General features: G+C 44.5%; 2 protein-coding genes across 7 annotated transcripts; one reads left to right on the top strand and one right to left on the bottom strand.

Moving 5' to 3' along the window:
* The first annotated feature begins 1,511 nt into the window (after window positions 1-1,511).
* phka1a (phosphorylase kinase, alpha 1a (muscle)) lies at window positions 1,512-15,709 on the top strand. 6 transcript variants are annotated; one of them, XM_035149333.2, is made up of 34 exons: window positions 1,512-1,835; window positions 2,720-2,878; window positions 3,043-3,090; window positions 3,357-3,525; window positions 3,632-3,714; window positions 3,864-3,944; window positions 4,750-4,848; window positions 4,928-5,074; window positions 5,321-5,374; window positions 5,538-5,660; window positions 5,752-5,847; window positions 5,964-6,071; window positions 6,150-6,228; window positions 6,318-6,452; window positions 6,576-6,685; window positions 6,842-6,986; window positions 7,239-7,317; window positions 7,644-7,804; window positions 8,808-8,969; window positions 9,043-9,128; window positions 9,217-9,362; window positions 9,637-9,790; window positions 10,037-10,195; window positions 10,281-10,410; window positions 10,537-10,638; window positions 10,788-10,903; window positions 11,338-11,373; window positions 11,723-11,758; window positions 13,136-13,180; window positions 13,329-13,490; window positions 13,627-13,680; window positions 13,874-14,074; window positions 14,162-14,365; window positions 14,891-15,709. In XM_035149333.2, the coding sequence occupies exons 1-33, from the start codon at window positions 1,758-1,760 to the stop codon at window positions 14,333-14,335; spliced, it is 3,717 nt and encodes a 1,238-aa protein (XP_035005224.1). In that variant the 5' UTR covers window positions 1,512-1,757; the 3' UTR covers window positions 14,336-14,365; window positions 14,891-15,709. The 6 variants fall into 6 exon arrangements, with proteins under 6 accessions (XP_035005224.1, XP_035005223.1, XP_035005225.1 ...); XM_035149332.2 differs by having other exon boundaries at window positions 14,162-15,292; XM_035149336.2 differs by having other exon boundaries at window positions 1,514-1,835; window positions 7,644-7,711; window positions 14,162-15,292.
* Window positions 15,710-16,389: 680 nt separating this feature from the next.
* leap2 (liver-expressed antimicrobial peptide 2) lies at window positions 16,390-19,182 on the bottom strand. The gene is made up of 3 exons (XM_035149339.2): window positions 18,954-19,182; window positions 18,286-18,461; window positions 16,390-17,806 (listed from the first exon to the last, which is right to left on the bottom strand). The coding sequence occupies exons 1-3, from the start codon at window positions 19,029-19,031 to the stop codon at window positions 17,752-17,754; spliced, it is 309 nt and encodes a 102-aa protein (XP_035005230.1). The 5' UTR covers window positions 19,032-19,182; the 3' UTR covers window positions 16,390-17,751.
* Between the last annotated feature and the right edge of the window lie 422 nt (window positions 19,183-19,604).

Genomic DNA, 19,604 nt, shown 5'->3' with positions numbered 1-19,604 from the left:
GTTTTTAGAGGGAAATAACACGGAACGGTCACAAACTGAGCTCGGTCGGGAAGCCGGACGTTATTTACGCACGGACCACCAAGCGAGAAGCATTCTGGGAATTAATGTAGTCTTTCCTCTACACTAGTCAAATTAGATAATTAATTCTAAAACATATTCATGAGCAGGATTTATATAATTTGGAATAAAGTTATTTATATTAATTTGGTGACGGGGGGGTTCACACAGCATCCAACACCCAGTTCCGGGAGCTTCCGGACGTTTTTAGGACGGAGCACCGAGCGGGAAGGATTCTGGGAATGTTTGTAGTCTTTTGTCTCAAACAGCCAAAAAAGTTCATCAATTATAATCAATTAATTGATTATATGAATTATAATTTCAGCTCCCAGCGTTTGTCCTTTTAGTTCAACTAAGGTTTATGTACATGTATATGTATATGTATAGATACACGTTTTATAAGGTATTTTTATGTTATGTGTGCAAGTATGGATTTATAGATATTTTATTGATTGTAGTAACTTATGTTTATAAGGTTATAAAGTGACATAAGAAGAGAATATTCACACAGAGTTGAAGTACCTCAAACTTTTCACTAAATGGCGCCAAAAACAGCGGATTTGCACCAATCAACCATCACAACAAATGTAAAATATCATGATTTTATTCACAATTGATGCTTTAATCGTTCTTTGGGAGAACACAGAGATAAAACAGTGAATGTTCTTACATGTTTACCTACAATAGTTTTTAGGTCAACATGTTTGCTTCCTGGTTGCATTTGACAGCTCAGCTGCTTAAATTTCCCCACAAAGTTATTGTTTTAAATCGAAGTCATCACTATTAAAACAATATTTACTTCATCAGTAATTAAAATTCTTCCACAGGACAAACTCCAGACATCAGAAGTTTCACATGTGCCAAGTTATGTTCAGCAAAGAACACCATTTCCGGTTTCACAATTCAAAATAAAATACTCAGTACTCAGCAGATACTGTAATAAAAGTAGAGAGGAGGAAATTGTAAAAAGCAGTAATCATTTAGAACCCTTTTCATTCTTCTGAAGTATTATGATTTTTATATTTGTGGTGAAGTGGCTGAAAACCTTAATATAACTTTCATAATTGTATAGTATAAAACACATGAAATCAGTATATTAAAATAACAAGGGAGTGAATCACTACGTCTGTGTCCTTGTGGGGAATTTGTTTTAAAACTTGATATGAAGTTGGCCACATTACATGGAAGCTATTGATTTTTTAAAAATTAAAATCTTTTAATATTCATATAAATAAAGATCATATTAAAAGAGGTGTGTCCTATTAGTCTTTTACCTCCATGGTGCAGGGAATAACAATAATAACAACAACAATACTATTATTATTATTCTTATTAATATTAATAATAATACATTGGAGTCAAGTGAATTCTACGTGCTTTTGTTTTGAAGGCGGCCGCTGCTCACTTCCTGTCCCGTAGCCGTTAGCTTCAGTTAGCTTACCGCAGGTCGCTGGTGTCCGGTCTCCGCTTGCGGATCAACTTCTTGAATCCGCAGAGAACCGGGGCAGCAGCGGCAGCAGCGGTGTGTGCGTGGTGTGCGTGTGTGTGCGTGGCTCCTGAACCTCCGGTAACCCGCCTTCCTCCCCCCGGGGCCTGAAGACATGAGTTCCCCGCGGACGCTCTGAAGCGGCTCGTGTCGTTGAACCTGAACCTGAACCTGAACCTGAACCGAGGACCTGAACCGAGGACCTGTTGTCACCATGAGAAGCCGCAGCAACTCCGGCGTGAAGCTGGACAACTATGCCCGGATGATCCAGCAGACGATCATGAAACACCAGGTGCGACCCAGCGGGGTTCCGTCATCATGTTAATCATCATGACATCATCATGTTAATCATCATGTTGATCATCATGTAGTAAAGTCAGGCTCTCACGGGAAAGTGTCATGGCTGCGGGCAGCTTCACACACTCCTGTAGTAAAGTCTCGTTTCGCAAGACAACAGCTTCAAACACACACAGACACACACACAGTCAAAGCCTGAGTGTGTGTTTGTGGCAGTTGTGGCAAGTGTGTGTCTGAATCAGAGCTGGACGATACGATCAAAAACTCGGTAATTATCGCGATAAGTGTCACCTCATGAAGTGTAAAGAGTTGTTTGTTGTGTTGTGTTGTGTTGTGTGTTTGCACAATGCATTTAAACAGATTCCTCGATGCACATTAGTCCCAGACCTCGACACACAGATCTGTGCCAACCTCTTTTCGTGGACTTGATTTTGCACAAGGGGCCACATTCAACCTAAACTCTGCCCTCAGACGCTCACATGCACCTTAATGTCCTCACTATGCTGAAAAACGTCCAACCCACTGGGTGTGAAGTCCCCGTCTGAACCCATCTGAACCGTCTGAACCCATCTGAACCCGTCTGAACCCGTCTGAACCCGTCCCACATGGCAGCCGGCCCGGGGCTGTGCACAGCTCGCTGCTCAGATGGATCACTGCACTAACGACCAAATCCGGTCCCTGGGAGCTGAGTGTTTCTGCACAAAGACTCACTGACGACACTTTAAATGGAATCTGACAGATGCAGAGAAACATGTTGTCTGTGTTTGTGCGATCACAGCTACACACAGACTAAATGAACACCGTGAAACACAACTGTCCAGGGTCCCTCATCAGTTTGTGATAACCCCCTGACCTTTGACCTCTCTGTGTGTCTGACAGGACCCGGTGACCGGTCTCCTGCCGGCCAGCCCGGAGCAGCCGGACGCGTGGGTGAGAGACAACGTCTACAGCATCTTGTCCGTGTGGGCCCTCAGTCTCGCCTACAGGAAGAACGCAGACCGGGACGAAGACAAGGCCAAGGCCTACGAGCTGGAGCAGGTAGGTGTGTGTCTGTGGTCGGAGAGTGTCCAGCTCCTCTGTGTCTGCTGATGAAGAGTCTCATGTTCCTCAGTCTGGACACCAGGAAGAAGAGTGTGTTGACAATACTGACATTTAACCCTCCCTCTCTCTTCCTCTTCCTCTTCCTCTTTCCTTTTGTCTAGAATGTGGTAAAGCTGATGAGAGGTGTCCTGCAGTGCATCATGCGGCAGGTACGTTGTTTGTGCGTTGCTTTTCCTCGTCCCTCGTTCCTCTTTCACAAACACACACACACAGGATGAGGGTTTAACACAGGAGCTGGACAACGTCTCAGCAGTAACAGTAAATACACTGGAGGTTAAGATCCACGGATTTAAACCTCAGACTGGAACTGCATCCAGGGTTCATTCCTCCGCCAAGTCCCAACAAACCAAACCAATCAGATCTTCTTATGAATCCCAGTACACTGATGTCTCTGTCCACTCTGCTCCGTCCTCAGCTGGACAAGGTGGAGAAGTTTAAATACAGCAGGAGCACCTCAGACTCCCTCCACGCCAAGTACAACACCAAGACCTGCGCCCCCGTGGTTGGAGACGACCAGTGGGGTCACCTGCAGGTGGACGCCACCTCCCTCTTCCTGTTCTTCCTCGCTCAGATGACCGCATCTGGTGAATAAACTCGTCCTCGCTCCCTGTCGTGGTTTTGAACTCTCGATGTGATTGTTATTCGGAGGTGTTCTGCATGTGTGTGCTCACGGTCACGCGTGTGTTCCAGGCCTTCACATCGTCTACACTCAGGACGAAGTGGACGTCGTTCAGAATCTCATGTTCTACATCGAGGCAGCTTATAAAGTGGCGGTAAGTTCTCATTGGTTCACCCTCAGACGAGGAGGAAGTGGTTTCACAGGAAGTCTCTGTCCTCTGTGCTTCAGTTTGTGTGTTATTATAAGTTCTTAAGACTTCGGCGACGCATTAACGTCACCGTCTGATTTTCTGGTTCCCTGCAGGATTATGGGATGTGGGAAAGAGGAGACAAGACCAACCAGGGCATCACTGAGATTAACGTCAGCTCTATAGGCATGGCCAAGGTAAATACACACAAACACACACAACACACACAAACACACAGTAAATACACAAACTCAAACTGTAGAAACAGGCTCAGGAGAATCGTGGGAAGCAGGTGGGAGGAGCAGAAACAGCCTGAGCGATGGCAGAACAGGTGCTCCAGCATAAGTCTCTGGCACGGAGCAAGGTGTCTGGTCACTGTGGCGGCCTTTACGCTGACCTTTATACAACCCAGACTGACTCAGGATCAGATGGGAGACGCTGTGTACTCGGCAGTAACTGCCTTCCGTATGGATTCATGTTATGTTTCGGTCGTCAGCCACGTTTTTACCTCAATAAGAACATTTTTGTGATGGAGTTTTGTCTGGTTTCATTAAAAAAAACTCCCTGAAACTTAAAAATCCAACACAAACATTGCAGTTCTGAAGTTTTAACACAACGCGCTGTCCTTGTCCGACAGCAAACAGGAGGTATCAGGTTCTCTGTGGTCTTCCAAGAATGCAGACACACACACACACACACACACACACACACACACACACACACACACACACACACACACACACACACACAAACACACACAGAGTCTAATTTAAGACTTTTGAAACAGGCACTGCAGGACATCCCAAGCTCTATTAATTACGTGTCATTTTTAGCATTTGAATGTAACACACACTTACACGTAATGTTGCTCACTGATTGAGGGTGTTTCAGTATCCAGATAATGACAACAACTGTAATATTTTAGTTGTGTGTTGTGTGTTGCGTGTTGTGAGTGTGTGGGACATACAGATGTGATGTTGTGTTCTGCTGTGTGTCCTGCAGGCAGCTCTGGAGGCGTTGGACGAACTCAACCTGTTCGGAGCAAAAGGAGGACCTGGATCTGTGGTCCACGCCTTGGCTGACGACATACAGCACTGCCAGGTACACACACACACACACACACACAAACACACACACACAATTATATATCTTTTTACATTGTTTAATCTTTTCCCCTCAGTCCATCCTGACCTCCATGTTACCCCAAGCGTCCATCTCTAAAGAGGTGGACGCCGGAGTCCTGTCCATCATCTCGTACCCTGCGTTTGCTGTCGAGGACATAGAACTCGTCAACATCACCAAGGAGGAGATCATCTCCAAACTCCAGGTGGGGGGGGGACTTTTTACTGATGGGACTTTATAAAACTCTCTAAAACTGAATGAACGTGGATTTTGACATGAAGAAAATATGAGGCTCTACATAATGATGGGGGTGATTGTTACAGATCGAGGAGGAAGAGGGAAAGTGTTTTTATTACAGCCTAGATGAGGAAGAACATGCTGAACATCTACTGGAGCTGTATAGTCACTTCTTACCTTGTGCATTTTATAAACTTCTCTCCCGTCGTTTCAGGGTCGATACGGCTGCTGCAGGTTCCTCAGAGACGGACACAAAACACCTAAAGAGGTAAACGAGTTCTGTCCTGGTCTCTATCTCTATCAAGGTGGAAAAATATGTTCGATCTCTGGCTCCGAGAAATATTAGAAAACAGGAGATAAGACTTATTTCTGTTCTTGCACAATGAGGTGATTTTTCTGTCTCTGATTCTGCCTCCACCCATTGTCCTCAGGATCCAAACAGACTTTATTACGAGTCCGCAGAACTGAAGCTGTTTGAGAACATCGAGTGCGAGTGGCCGCTCTTCTGGACCTACCTCATTCTGGATGGCATTTTCATCAACAGCCCGGAACAGGTAGTCTACACCTGCATGTGTCTTTACAAGTCGGACCTCGGTATGAACGTCTGTCCCGAGAGACGGATTAGACTCTGATTCCTCTATTCAGGTGCAGGAGTACCAGGAGGCTCTGGAGGGAATCCTCATCAAACAGAAGGACGGGTTACGACTGGTCCCGGAGCTCTACAGTGTCCCCGCAGACAAGGTGATGAAACCAGGAGACATTATCAATAACTGCATGAATTTGTCAGTGTTGTTTTGTGGTGTTCTCATGCTTTTTATTCTCGCTTTATTGTGTTGTGTGTTTCCACATGTGAACAGGTGGAGGAGGAGTGCAGGAACCCTCACTCTGTGGAGAGAGTCTCTATGGGCAAATGTCCCCTGAAGTGGGGACAGTCTCTGTACATCCTGGGAAACCTTCTGTCCGAGGTGAGCCGTCGTTTCACTGAAGAACTTGTAATGTGAACCATTTGCATACAAAGACTTTATTTACTGTTTCTTTGTCAGGGTTTCCTTGCTCCCGGGGAGATCGACCCTCTCAACCGGCGTTTCTCCACCATCCCTAAGCCTGATGTGGTCGTTCAGGGTGAGTCATCAGGAAACACCGTGAGGCCCTGAGCTGCTGAAACTCTTTATTTGTTATGCTTGTTAAAAACCGTCCGTCTCCTCTTGCAGTGTCAATTCTGGCCGAGACCGAGGAGATTAAAGAGCTGCTGATGAAGAACGGCATCGACGTGGAGACGGTGGCCGACATCCATCCCATCCTCGTGCAGCCGCCCAAAGTCCTGAGCCACATTTACGCCCGACTCGGTACAAGAAACAGCTTTAAAAGAAACTTCATTCCATCATTTTGCTGTTCTCATATTTTAAAAGGGGAAAATCACATGTAATCGAGTCACATTCCGTTTCTCCTCCTCCTCTGCTGCGGCCCAGGACGTAACCCCAGGCTCGGTCTGACCGGGCGACCCTACAGGAGAATCGGGGTGTTGGGAACCTCAAAGTTCTACATCATCAGGAACACCATGTTCACGTTCACTCCTCAGGTCAGCAAGCAAATACGAGAAGTGGAGATCAGTCAGGTTTCCAGCTGTTGTTGTGAAGATCAGACTTATTATGATTAAAGAAATTAACGAGGAAAAACCTGAAAATATATCAAATATAAATTTAAAGGACTGATTTTCCACATCTTATCGCTCCAGTTCATCGACCACCAGCAGTTCTACCTGGCGTTGGACAACAAGATGATCGTGGAGATGTTGAGGACAGAAATCTCCTACCTGTCGTCCAGATGGAGGATGACCGGACGCCCCACTGTCACGTTTCCCATTTCACAGACGATGCTGAGTAAATAAACACACACACACACACACACACACACACACACACACACACACACACACACACACACACACACTCACGATGTACCTGGAAGTGCTGAAAACATCTGAAGTTATCTCAACGTAAAGACTTCAGGTGTTTGAAGAGTCAGCCCCACTGCCTTTCGCCAGTTCTTCTCTCAGGAGATCGAACCCACTCACCAGAGTTACACAGAGAAGAACATTATGTGTGTGTTCCTATTGTGCGTGTGTGTTTCAGCTGAAGACCACACAAACCTGGATCCTGCCGTCCTGGCCACGCTGAAGAAGCTACAGGACGGATACTACGGAGGAGTGAGGTGAATGTTCCTGTGGATTCAGAGGTCAAGTCTCATGTAGAGGAGTTCACATGAAATTAAATCAAAATGAGCTCCTTTGACAGAATGATTGTATATTCTATATGTTTACAGTTAATAAATCATGTTAAATTAATTAAATAAGTGAATAAAATAAAGTCAAACGACGAGAAAATACCACTTCTCTGATATTTCTCCCGAGGGATGACGTGGAAGGTTTGGCCCAAAGTATCCCTCGATCCCCAGGGGGTAAAAATAACATTTATAATTATAACAGACTTTTTAGTCGCACACAAAACTCTTCATCCTTTCCTCTTCCTCCTTCCCAGGATCCAGACGGGGAAGCTGTCGGAGTTCTTGACCACTTCCTGTTTCGCCCACCTGAGTTTCCTGGACGGTAAGGGTCCCGGCAGCATGGGCCACCGCAAAGAAGAGTGTGATGATGAGAGTAGCGACGATGGATACGTGCATGAGTTGCGTTGTGATGATGGTAAGAAGCCGCTTGATGGAAATGGTGCCACCAGCCGTGGAAAAATATTCCTTCACTTTATAATGTCACGCTGCCCGGTGGCGTTTCTTTGTTTTCCATCGTTGGTCTGACCATTCCTGTTCATACTCACGTGGTCAAAGACTGTGGTTGTAAATACACATGTGCAAAGTGCCGGTGCTCTGAGTCACTATTAACACAAATTAAACGTTTGAACCTCATTTTAAATTCAACGAGTAACTTTTAATATTCCTCACCTGAAAGAGATTGAACCTAAAATATATCACAAAACATGATTAATAACAATCTCCCTGTTTTCTCATCATTTAACTTCACTGATCTTTGACCTCAGCGTTGTGTCTCTGTGCTGTTTGCATCTCTCTGTTGGAAAATGAAGCCTCGAGTTTCTCAACCTTTACTAACAGTCGTTGTTTTGATATTTTAGAAAATTGATGTTGCATTTAAATGACTTCAATAACTGCATGGACGATAGAGTCTTAAAACTGATGCCTGTGTCCTGTGCACGTCTTAAATTAATAAACACGCATGTTGTAAAATGACTTGTGTGACTGGATGCATGTGCATGAACCTGCAGATGATCCTAATATATTTACATTTTGCATTTTGATCGAGAATAATAATGTTAACAGCTAAATTCAAACTAAGGTGACTCATTAATACATTTATTTTCACAGGTACCTCTCAAGTCATACAAATCAATTTGGTTTTATTGTTAATACATTTTTTCATGTCAATATATGTTAGAAAAGAACAACACGTGTAATTACTTAAAGATATTTTAATGTTGGATGGTTTGGTTTTGATTATTGGGTTCTCTTACTTTTTAAGGACCTGTAGTTAAGAGTTGTAAACTTGTCTTTGAAACCATGACTCTTGTTGCTTCTCTTTATCTTTTGTCCTCACTCTTCCCTTCGTCCTGCTCTTCACATCACATCCTCTCTCAATCACCTGTCTCCTCAATCTGTCCCCTTGTCCACGTGTCCAGAGGCGGACGACCTCGCTCAGTACCTGGACCACCTGTTGGCCCACACTGCGCCCAAGAAGCCCAAACAGAAGGTCGTGGGTCTGGGCCGGTTCAAGGCGGCTGCCACCAAGACGAAGGATATGGTGTCTCTGAAGAACAAAGCTCAGGAGCTCAACGTGCAGAGTGAGTGGATCCTTCATTAAGACGTCACAACGTGCGTCAACGTGCAGAATGAAAACACCGTGTTTGTGTCTAGACGTCAACATGTACCTGGAAAACAAACTGTTTCGCTCTCGTCAGCCGTCGCTCAACCTGAACCTCCCCGAGGAACAAGCAAGTGGGGTGTGTTTCAATTCCCCTCAGTTCTTTCATCTACACCATCTTCTGTTTTCCTCTGTAATGATTCAAAGTGAACATCTTCCACCTCCAGGGTCCAGACGTGCAGGTCACCTCAGAGAGCAGCATCCCCCGAGACGCCAGCGGAGGAATCGACTACGAGGCTCTGGTCCAGATGCTCAAAGACACACAGAGTCTGCAGGACCAGGCGGACATTCTCCACATCCTCTTCAAAGACAAGTGAGATCTTAGATCTTAGATGGACGATGACAACAATTTAAAAATAGCATAAACAGTTAATTCTACCATTCAGTCCGTATGATATATACTTATTTAAATACAGTATATGACCATCTGGAGGATTCCTACTTGAAGTAAACTAAAGTTTTTAAAGGAGCCAACTCACGGACGTCAAACTCTTCCCTAACTCTGACTGTGCAGCGTTTATCAACCTCTGTGCATGTTGTGTTGTTGTCTGTGTCTGTGTGTGTGTTGTTGTGGGTCTTTTTAACAGGGGCATGGACTGGGACACTCAGCTGCACGGTAAAGGCTCCACGGTGCAAACGCTGCTCACCGACCTGTATGAGAAGGTTGGAGAGCTCAAGCTGTGGGGCCTCATCAGGATGCTCTCCGGCATGTTGAAGAAGAAGGTGGAGGAGCTCGACTCGGTACGAAACCACAGCGACGCAGTTAGAAACAAACCTGAGAGAGACATTCCTTTATTTATTAAATATTGTATTATATAGTATGATAACCTTTCTTTTATTTCCATTTAACTTGAGACAGCTGTTGAACATCCAGATCCCTCTCATCATCCTCCTCCTCCTCCACTCCTTCACACACTTCCCCCTCATCTCATCTTTTCCACATCTCCTTTCTGATTGGTTGTGATCTCTCTCTCTCCCGCTCTGTAGGCCTGCTCTGATTTGCTGGCGCACCAGAAGCACCTGACCGTGGGTCTGCCTCCGGAGCCCAGAGAGAAAACCATCACCGCTCCCATACCCGCAGACCAGCTGGCGGCGCTCATCGACGAGGCCAGCGACAACAACATCAGCGTGGCCATACTCACTCAGGTGAGTCGTGCCCTCCACCAGATTTAAATTTGTCCTCACCTTGTCCTCCTCCTCCTTCATCTCCCTTCTCTCCTCCCTCCTCCAGGAGATCATGGTGTATCTGGCCATGAGCATCAGGACTCAGCCCAGTTTGTTCAGCGAGATGTTCCGGCTCCGTATCGGCCTCATCATCCAGGTCATGGCCACAGAACTGGCTCAGTCACTCAACTGCTCAGGTCAGAACACGTTTTATACAAACTTTGAAAGTATCCAGTCACAACTTCTGAAAAAGTCCCATTTTCTTATTTTGCTAAATCCCAAAATATGTGTGTGTCTGTGTGTGTGTGTGTGTGTGTCTGCAGGAGAGGAGGCCACAGAGAGTCTGATGAGTTTGAGTCCGTCTGAGCTGAAGAATCTCCTCCACCACATCCTCAGCGGGAAGGAGTTCGGCGTGCAGCGCAGCAGTGAGTCACACAATCCCCTCGTTTGAACGTGACCTTAGGTTTTATTCTGAGTCCAGTCGCACTTCTCCCTCCAGTCCGCTCATGCATCACATCCTAAACGTGAAAAGTTGAATTTAACATGTATTTTTGTTGGGTCCCCCCCCCCTCAGTGCGAGAGGTGGACACTGGAGTCAGTCCCGCCATCTCCATCCATCATCTGGGCAACGTTGGCGCCACCAAGAGTGAGAGAGCCGGCATCAGCAAACTGAAGAGCGACATGCGGATGGTAGGATCCTGTTGGTTGTGCGATTAGAACACACCTCTCACATCGCATGTTTGCATTTGTTGACTCTTTTGTAAAAGAGAGAACTTCACGGATGAGGTGACGCGATGAGAGGACGTTGCTTTGAAAGTGTTTTGTCTTGTTGCAGCTGGAGCACAGGTTGTCTCTGACGGAGCCGAGCAAGGTGACGACGTCCGGCCGCGTTGATTCAGATTAGCTGCTAATTCAGACGCTGATGGGGAAGAATAATTTGGTTTAGAAAAAATAAAAAAAAGGGAGAATTATGGAGGTTTCGTAGGAATTGAAACGGCAAATCTGAATTTTTGCTGCGGAGGAATTCCGGACCCGGTGAAATGAGTTGTGTGGTCGTGGATGTAAACGTCACCAGAGCAGCTTGTTTCCTGTGATTCTTTCACCACCTGGTTTTCTTGTTGCAGGCGGACCACAGGTTGTCATTGACGGATCCATTCAAGGTGATGAACACGTGAAGGAATATTAATAACCACAGTGTCATAGCTGATTATAGGTTTTACATATCGGTAGAAATCAATAATACATGTGTACATGTGTAAACATCACCAATCAGAATGTGAAGGAGACTTTTTCATACTGATCAAAAGAGACTTGCTTGTTCTCCGATTTTACAAATATGAGTTTTTAAATCCAGTGGTGGAGTCGAGGTGAGAACCTGAGGTTTGAAAACACCTGAAAAGCTCCGGAACAGAAACCAGATGTTTTTCTCTCCAGCTGTTTTGTCTCCGAGGTGAAGAAGGAAAAGCTCGACTTCATAACGCTGCTTGTTTTGTGTTTGTTCTGATTCAGGACCCCAGGCTGTCTTTAACAGATCCGGTCACAGAGGTGATGATGATGAGGAGGATGATGATGATGAAGGAGTTAATTCACGTTGCTGTGGTGTTGTGAACTCACCGTTTCTATATTAATGTCATTAACTGGTTTTGCTGTGAAACAGGAGTATTGGGTTTTGCTCACATGAACAGAGCTGGTTGTTCATTGTTTGCCGTGTGGTCGACCGCAGGGGGTCCAACTGGGTTCAGGTGGTGATGGTGTAAAATTCAAAATAAGAGTCTGGACAAATGGAGAGTAATCGCTTAAATCTGACGGAATTAAAAATAGACGAGTTGTAATTTAGTGTTAATTTGATTCTGATGCAGATGCAGAGGGAAGAGAGAGATGCTCAGAGTGATGATGATGATGATGATGATGATGGTGATGATGGTGATGGTGGTGGTGATGATGATGAGGTGATGGTGCTGGTGGAGGTGCTGGTGGAGGTTGCTTGATTTCCGTGAATGGAAAGGCTTCAGGCTTTGAAAGGATTTGGTTGAAAAGAGAAAGTTAAAGCAGAGTTGATGTATTGTCTGTTTCAGTGGGACCAGTCTCCGACTCCTCGCAAGGTGACTCTGAAAACCACGTTAAACTGGGTTCTGTGGGTTTTAATTCTCATGAACGTCGACTAAAGATTATGAAGCCGATCATCTGACTGGTTTACATACGGACGGGTATTAGGATGTATAAAATACAATTTAAAAAAGATTATTACTCATATTATATTGGCAAACTTGAACAACATTTCTCCCGTTGAGTTCGATGTTATTTTTGACATCTTTTATTTTTCTTCTGCCTGATACTCCTCCGTATTAACTTTCTGATTTCTGATGGCTGCTGATTTCAGGCTATTAAACTTTAATTTCTATAGTTGATTCTGTAGAAAATACTAAGAATTGTTTTAATTATCTTTCTGCTTCTCAATGAAGGGAATATTTGATATTTCTGCTTAATATTTATTATTTATTATATTGAAAGTTAAATGAAAGAAGTTGAGAAGTGTCCAAACATGTAAATGAAGAAGAAACCAGGAGGACGTGTGTGTGTTTAATCTCTCGTCCTTCAGATAAGATGGAAACTGGGAAGTTCGCTGTTACGTGACGATGAGGTTTTATTTTTCTGTGCAGGGTTTTTAGCGCCACCTAGCGCCGTTTCGTGGAATCCTCCTCAACCAGGGAACTAATCAGTTTATTCATCTCTAATTTCACTGTTTTCTCACCTGATTTCTGTGATTTCTAATCCTGATTTTGATTCTTGCACGATGTGACTCTGGATGAATCGATGTAAGAAGAAGCTCCATCCCTCCGTTTCTCTGTTCACCACCGAGCTTTGTGTTTTATCTGTGTGTGTTCTTCTTTTTCCTCTTCTCCTCTTTTTTCCTCGTCTCAGGGAATGAGATCTCAGTCACTGGACATAGAAAACATCGAGTCTGGGGTAAAGATTTGTCCGTCGATCACATATTTATCACAAGTCAGATTTGGGGAGTGGTCTTCTGCTATATGCCTCAAGACAGGAAGGGGGCGCTGTTCTTTGAGAGTCAAACAGCAGCTGCAGTGACTCCTCTCTGTTTGTGATGATGCAGAGGTACCGGATGCCGTCAATCGAGTCTCTGGACATCCCGGAGTGCGTTCCCGTCAGCAGGGACACCCGACACGGCCAATGGCTGCGCAGGAGGCGTCTGGACGGCGCCTTGAACCGAGTCCCCGTCGGGTTCTACCAGAAAGTCTGGAAGATCCTGCAGAAGGTCAGACCCACACTGAGCTTCAGTTATTAGCTTAGATCAGATCGAATACAACAATACACACAAATTACATGAGTGTTTGGACTTTTAATCCACATTGAATTCAACGTGGTGATGAAACCAACCTGTTTTCCTCCAGTGCCACGGTCTGTCCATCGAGGGCTTTGTTCTTCCTTCTTCTACGACCAGAGAGGTAAACGCTCCTCACTCCAAAGTCCCCTTGTTGCTTCAGTTCATTGTTAATCGGATGCTGTCTTCTCACTTCTCCTTTTCTTTGTTCTCATTTCCTTCACTTCACCACATTAAACCAATCACAAAGTTTGGAATACAACATCGAAAAAGCTGAGAATCGTCTTATTTCACTTATTTTCTTCTTGTTTCTCCAGATGACGCCGGGTGAGATCAAGTTCGCCGTCCACGTGGAGACGGTTTTGAACCGCGTCCCTCAGCCCGAGTACCGGCAGCTGCTGGTGGAGGCCATCTTGGTCCTCACCATGCTGGCGGACGTGGAGATCCAGAGCATCGGCTCCATCATCCACATCGAGAAGATCGTCCACCTCGCCAACGACATGTTCTACAAGGATCAGGTGGGCAGCGCCACACACACACGACCCTCAGATTCAGTGTTGTAGTAATCAGTTCTTTAACAGGAAGTTCTTCTTCTTCTGCTCCAGATGGATCTGGGAGCAGCGGAGCACATCCTGGACAGGGACCCGGGCACCGGAGTGTGCAGGCTGCTGTACGACAGCGCCCCCAGTGGCCGCTTTGGGAGCATGACCTATCTCACCAAGGCCGTGGCGGAGTACGTGCAGGACCTGCTGCCCAGCGGGTCGTGTGCCGTGCAGTGAGAAGACGCCGTGACGCAGCTCCACTGAGACGTAAAGCGTTTTCTACCTTAAAGTCACAATAGAAACGTGAGGCTGAAGGTTCGAGACATGTTACAGTTTTTTTTTCACAAAGGGAATTATGGGAAATTCTTGTCCTGAGTTAGATGATAAAATGAATTATTGGCAGGCTAGCTGTTTCCTCCTGCTCTCAGTCTTTGTGCTAAGCTAACTGCTAACTCGCTGTAGCCGCACGTCGATGTTTCTCATCTAACTCTCAACAGAGAACTCGTTTCACTCGATGTCAAACTTTTAAATTAATAATCGAACGTTCATTATAGCAGCTCATGAATATTTTCTTCAAAGCGTAATATCTAAACCAGTGGAAGTGGATCTAACTTTCTAAAGAACTTACAGAAACTTGTGACTCACACGAACCTTCAGCCGGAACTAAACTTTCTCACTGAATCCTCATCAAGCTTCAGAGACTCAGACACACTCGTCTGTTCTCGTGTGTGTAACCACTGTTAAACAAATACTGCTTCAAACTGACGCTGATCTATTTCCACATCTGCTCAGACTGTGGTGCAGCTGGTGGAGGGAGGAGGGTGAATGCACCCCCGACCTGGTCTCGTGTCACCATACCTCAACATCCTACATGCTGTGTGATGTAAAAAAAAAAATAATGGTTCATAATTAAATAATCTATTTATTTTACATTTAGACATCAGACGTGTCTCTGACGGGACACGGATCTGTTCGGGAGATTTCTCTAAAGCCTTAACTCGTAAAAAGTGTGTGTGTGTGTGTGTGTGTGTGCGTGTGCGTGTGTGTGTGCGTGTGCGTGTGTGTGTGCGTGTGCGCGTGTGCGTGTAGCTACATGAATGCTGTTTCATTGTAACTGGGTGAAACTCTGTGTTTGTGCAGAAATGACTTTACTTTTATTGTGTCATGTTGGAAAATAAAGAGTTTTTAGCACGATGCTGTTCGTTTAATAGTTGTTTTTGAAAACTACACAGTGAATTCTAAGCCCTTTAAAGAAGGGAAGCACTTTAATTCACTGTCGTCATGAGCTAAACTTTAACTTTAATTAGTTTATCTTGTAATAAAAACAGTGAAACTAACATCATCTGTTGTTTTACTTTATCTTGGGCACGTTTCACCTCTAACACTTTGTTCTCCAGGTGTTTTAATGTCTCTCCATGTGAAGAACAAACCATCATGAGTCAGTAATTCAGATTATTATTATTATTAAGGTCATTAATATGTTGAGAAGAACAGGAGGAGGAGGAGGAGCCTGTCTGTGATATTAGAAATGAATAATATCCACTGAACAAACCGTTCCTTCATTGTTTTGTTGTTTTTGAAGCTAATTCTGTAATAAAAGAGAAAAGATAAGTTGTTTTGAGTTTTTCTTTTTCTGGAGCCTGTCACAAATCTGCTGTTTACGTCCAACCTCCAATCAAATCGCTCTACCTGCTTCGTCAGGGGGCATGTCTGATGAGATGCGCATTATGCAAATGTGTAACTTCTTACTCATTAAACTAATATTAGAGGAACGGAGGAGAAGGTTTTGTGTCATGAAGAGTTGATGTGTTACGTTAAACTTTGAGCTGTGATGTTAAGAGTTTAAAGTTCAGCTCGCAGGACAAAAGGACCTGAAACAAGTCGACAGACAGACGGAGGTAAACACAGACACGGGCTCAGTACAGACCTTAAATATTGACCCGAACATATGTAAACGTGAACACACAGACTGTCACCAACTGAACCTGAACCTGGATCACGTTTCCTCCTCTCGATCAGATGAAGGTGAAAGTGCAGCTGCATGAGTCAATACGTCGTCCACATGTGAAACTCCTGCAGGAAACTGCTGAGCGAGCAGATTTCAACAGGCCTCGTTTCAGGGTTTGTGCTGAAGACCCAGATTCATTAACTCACATTATTGATTCTGGTCTTCAAGTCGTTTGAAGTCGGTGAACGTGAAGTCAAATGTCCGACTCGTGCATTAAAGCCACTTGTTTCTTTCAACATGAATTATTCTAAAACTCAAAATAAGGCGAAAGAAATCACGGTTGTTATTTTGCAATGCTTTTATTCCCCCTCCTCCGCCGCTCTACACACAGTACACACAGTACGCACAGTACGCACAGTACACAGTACAAAGATAATTTTTGGTTTAAAAGTGCAATCCTACTCAAACATTTCTCAAACATGCTGAGTGTACAAAATATCAGCAACCACCCGCTCTGTGCATGACGTAAACTATGCAGGTGAGTCGAAGCAAAATCTGAAAGTAAAACCCCGAGGCCGTGCAGCTCGTCGTCAGGGAACTGTTCCCAATAGACCAGGGTATTTTAAATCTGGGAAGATTGTCTGAGCACGTAGACAGGAAGGTTTTGGGATATTTATTATTCTAAAACAAGCATTTCATTGTCAATATATCTAAAAAGAAATACATAAAGTATATTTTGGGTACTGAAAAAAATCTAAAATACATAGATATGACAGGTATGTATCCTCCATTTGTTTTAAATGAGGTGTTTGTAGTTGAAGTGATTTCATACTCGGCAGATTCATTTGCACCTGAACAAACTTTTCTTTAAATACAACTTTGAACAGAATAAAATAGAACTCGAAGATGTTAAAATGTTCCGGCTGCTCGAGCACGGCCGCAGAGTTTTGTAACTTCTGCAGCTTCTCTTCTTCTTTTCAACGTCGTGTTCTTGAGGTTGTTTCTGTTTCCTCTTATTAAAAACTCCGGCTGTCGACCGTCATCCCACTGCGTCAGAAATCTGATATTACAGTCAGATTTACATTTGGTTGCTTTGTTAAACGGGAAAAAAGAAGGTTTTTGGCCAAAGCACATTTCTTCAGGGGTTTTTAAAGGCTGACGATTCACAAACTTCTTAAAATCAAACTGATTCACATTCACAAAATTAAAAACGAGCTCCACATTGTTTGCTTTTTCTTTTCTTTTTTTCTGGCTGGTTGTTGATATTCGTCATAACTGGCTGTTCTTTGTGTTTTGCTTCTATGATCATGTCAATTTCTGGAGGTGAGTTCAAGGCCACAGTTTGAGATCAGGGCTGAAGGGACTTTGGTCCATGGAAGTAGAAGTAAAGGTAAAAAAGTTTGAAGTTGTTCGGACCCTTAATAAAAAAACCTTCTCACTGATCCTATCGTGGAAAATATCAAGTATAAACACGACTTTTCTTTTGGAACTTTCCCCCTCGAGTGATATTTCTCATTATGGGTGGAGCATTAATTAACTACTTGCTGTGTGAATCCATAAAAACCTTTAGATTTCATCAGAAACCAATTGGAACGTATAAATACAGAAGTCCGATTACAGAGCCTGGATGAGTTCCGGTCATCAGAACCCTGGTGCGGATCAACGCCTGCTCACTGGGGCTCGAACGTCCGGTGTCCGAGGACGGTCAGTAGTTCACGGGCTCGGACGGGGAACGATGGCTGGTGGAGCAGTAGCCCCCCCTGTGGACGACAAGAGAACAACACGAAGCTCTGTCAGAGGCTTCATCGTTCTTCATCACTGAGGCAAAACTTTCCGTTTTCTGTAATTCTCAGTTTGATAACGTACAAAACGCATTAGTTCATATATTGACGCGCTTCTCTTGAGAGTATATCTATTCATTTCCAATCTACTAATCACATCACCTATATTTGATTGAATATTCAATATGGCGTACATAGTAAATAAACTAAAAGAGATGCTAAGCTAACTGCTTAAAGCTGCAACATGGAACTCCACCACTAGATGTCACTAAATTCCACACACTGAACCTTTAAACTACTGGAATGCTTCAATGACTTGCTTCTTAATGCCTTAGCTAATATTGACCTGAGTGTTAGCGACCTGGATTAAGTGCGTTTTTTACATTTACTTGAGCTTCGTATGTCAACGATTTAACCTCGGATTCCCTGATAGTGTGTATTTGATAACGTTGCGTTACCTGCAGAGTCCTGTGGAGCACTCGTAGTTGTTTTGGCAGTAAGCTCCGAACGGTTTACTGCTCATGATCCTCCACAGGGGGGTCATGCGAGCGACCCTCCTCAGCGTGTGGACGACCGAGTCTGAACTCTGGTCGGAGCTGGACTGCAGCCGAGAGGCCAGCGGACCCGCACACACCTGCAACACACACACAACACACACACAACACACACACAACACACACACACACGAGTGGATTAGAGACCAAGGACACGCTGCACGATTAAACATTGATTTATTACAGTAATTATCCACAAGTCAACTCCGAGTATCTCTATTGGACATGTGCTGAGTCAAAGTGGTGACTTCATTTGCCGGTAGTTTGTCTAAAGTTTCCAAGATCAAGATTTAACTTTTACGTTCAACCACCACCAATTAATGTACATGTCTCCAAAGTGAAAATACATAAAAAGATCATTTATTTACATGGGTACGTTACTATTATGGTACATTTACTTTCTAAAACATACTTGATTTGCATTTTCTGAGTTGTTTTCTCATGATTAGCTTTACTTTAAACATATAAAATCTATGTTTTTCACAGTCTGACGTAGTTTCTAATATGTCAAACATTCAAAAAGACAGTTTTTCTGAATGCATCCTCTGACACATGTCACTGGACTCACTCACCTGCTGAGCCAGCATCAACAGCACAAAGCACAGAGCCACTGCTGCTCTGCTGTGGACGAAACTGCTTCTCTCCTGCATCTCTTCAGCCTCAGGTCCGACCGGGCTCCGGGTAAATCTCTGCAGGACTCAGTCCAAATAGAGAGTCTGGAGTTTAGAGTCCGGCTCAAGTCGGGTTTCTTTGAGCTGGAAGTGGGCCTGACTCAGCGAGCGCAGCTGTGGCACCGGCAGAGGAGGCAGAGCTCTCCTTTATATAGACCGGCCATGATCCCAGGAGGCGAGAGGCGGGAGGGGGAGAGAGAGAGTCCATCATGTGTCGTCCACCCCTCGCTCCACCTCTCTCTCTCTCTCTCGCTTTGTCTCTCTTTTCTGGCCCAGATGTGACAGGATGTGTTTGCAGAAAACCCTGCATTCCCCAAACGTGTGTGTGTGAGTGAACCTGCAGTGAACCTGAACATATCCTGACCTGACGCAATCCAACCAACAGTCTCTGCTTATATAATGTAGATATATACAAATATATGAGCTCAGTGTGGTTTATATAAGCAGGTGCACGGTGCACATGACACATCACATACGTGTGCTCCGTGCATTCAAATAACAGAAGGTTGGAGATGAGCCTGAAGGCTGCAGGACACGTCTGGACTCAGAGGA

This window comes from Hippoglossus stenolepis, chromosome 23 (assembly GCF_022539355.2).
Source record: "Hippoglossus stenolepis isolate QCI-W04-F060 chromosome 23, HSTE1.2, whole genome shotgun sequence".
Taxonomy (NCBI): Eukaryota; Metazoa; Chordata; class Actinopteri; order Pleuronectiformes; family Pleuronectidae; genus Hippoglossus; species Hippoglossus stenolepis.
The sequence above is the reverse complement of the archived record's forward strand: the minus strand, read 5'-3'. Positions and strand labels throughout refer to the sequence as shown.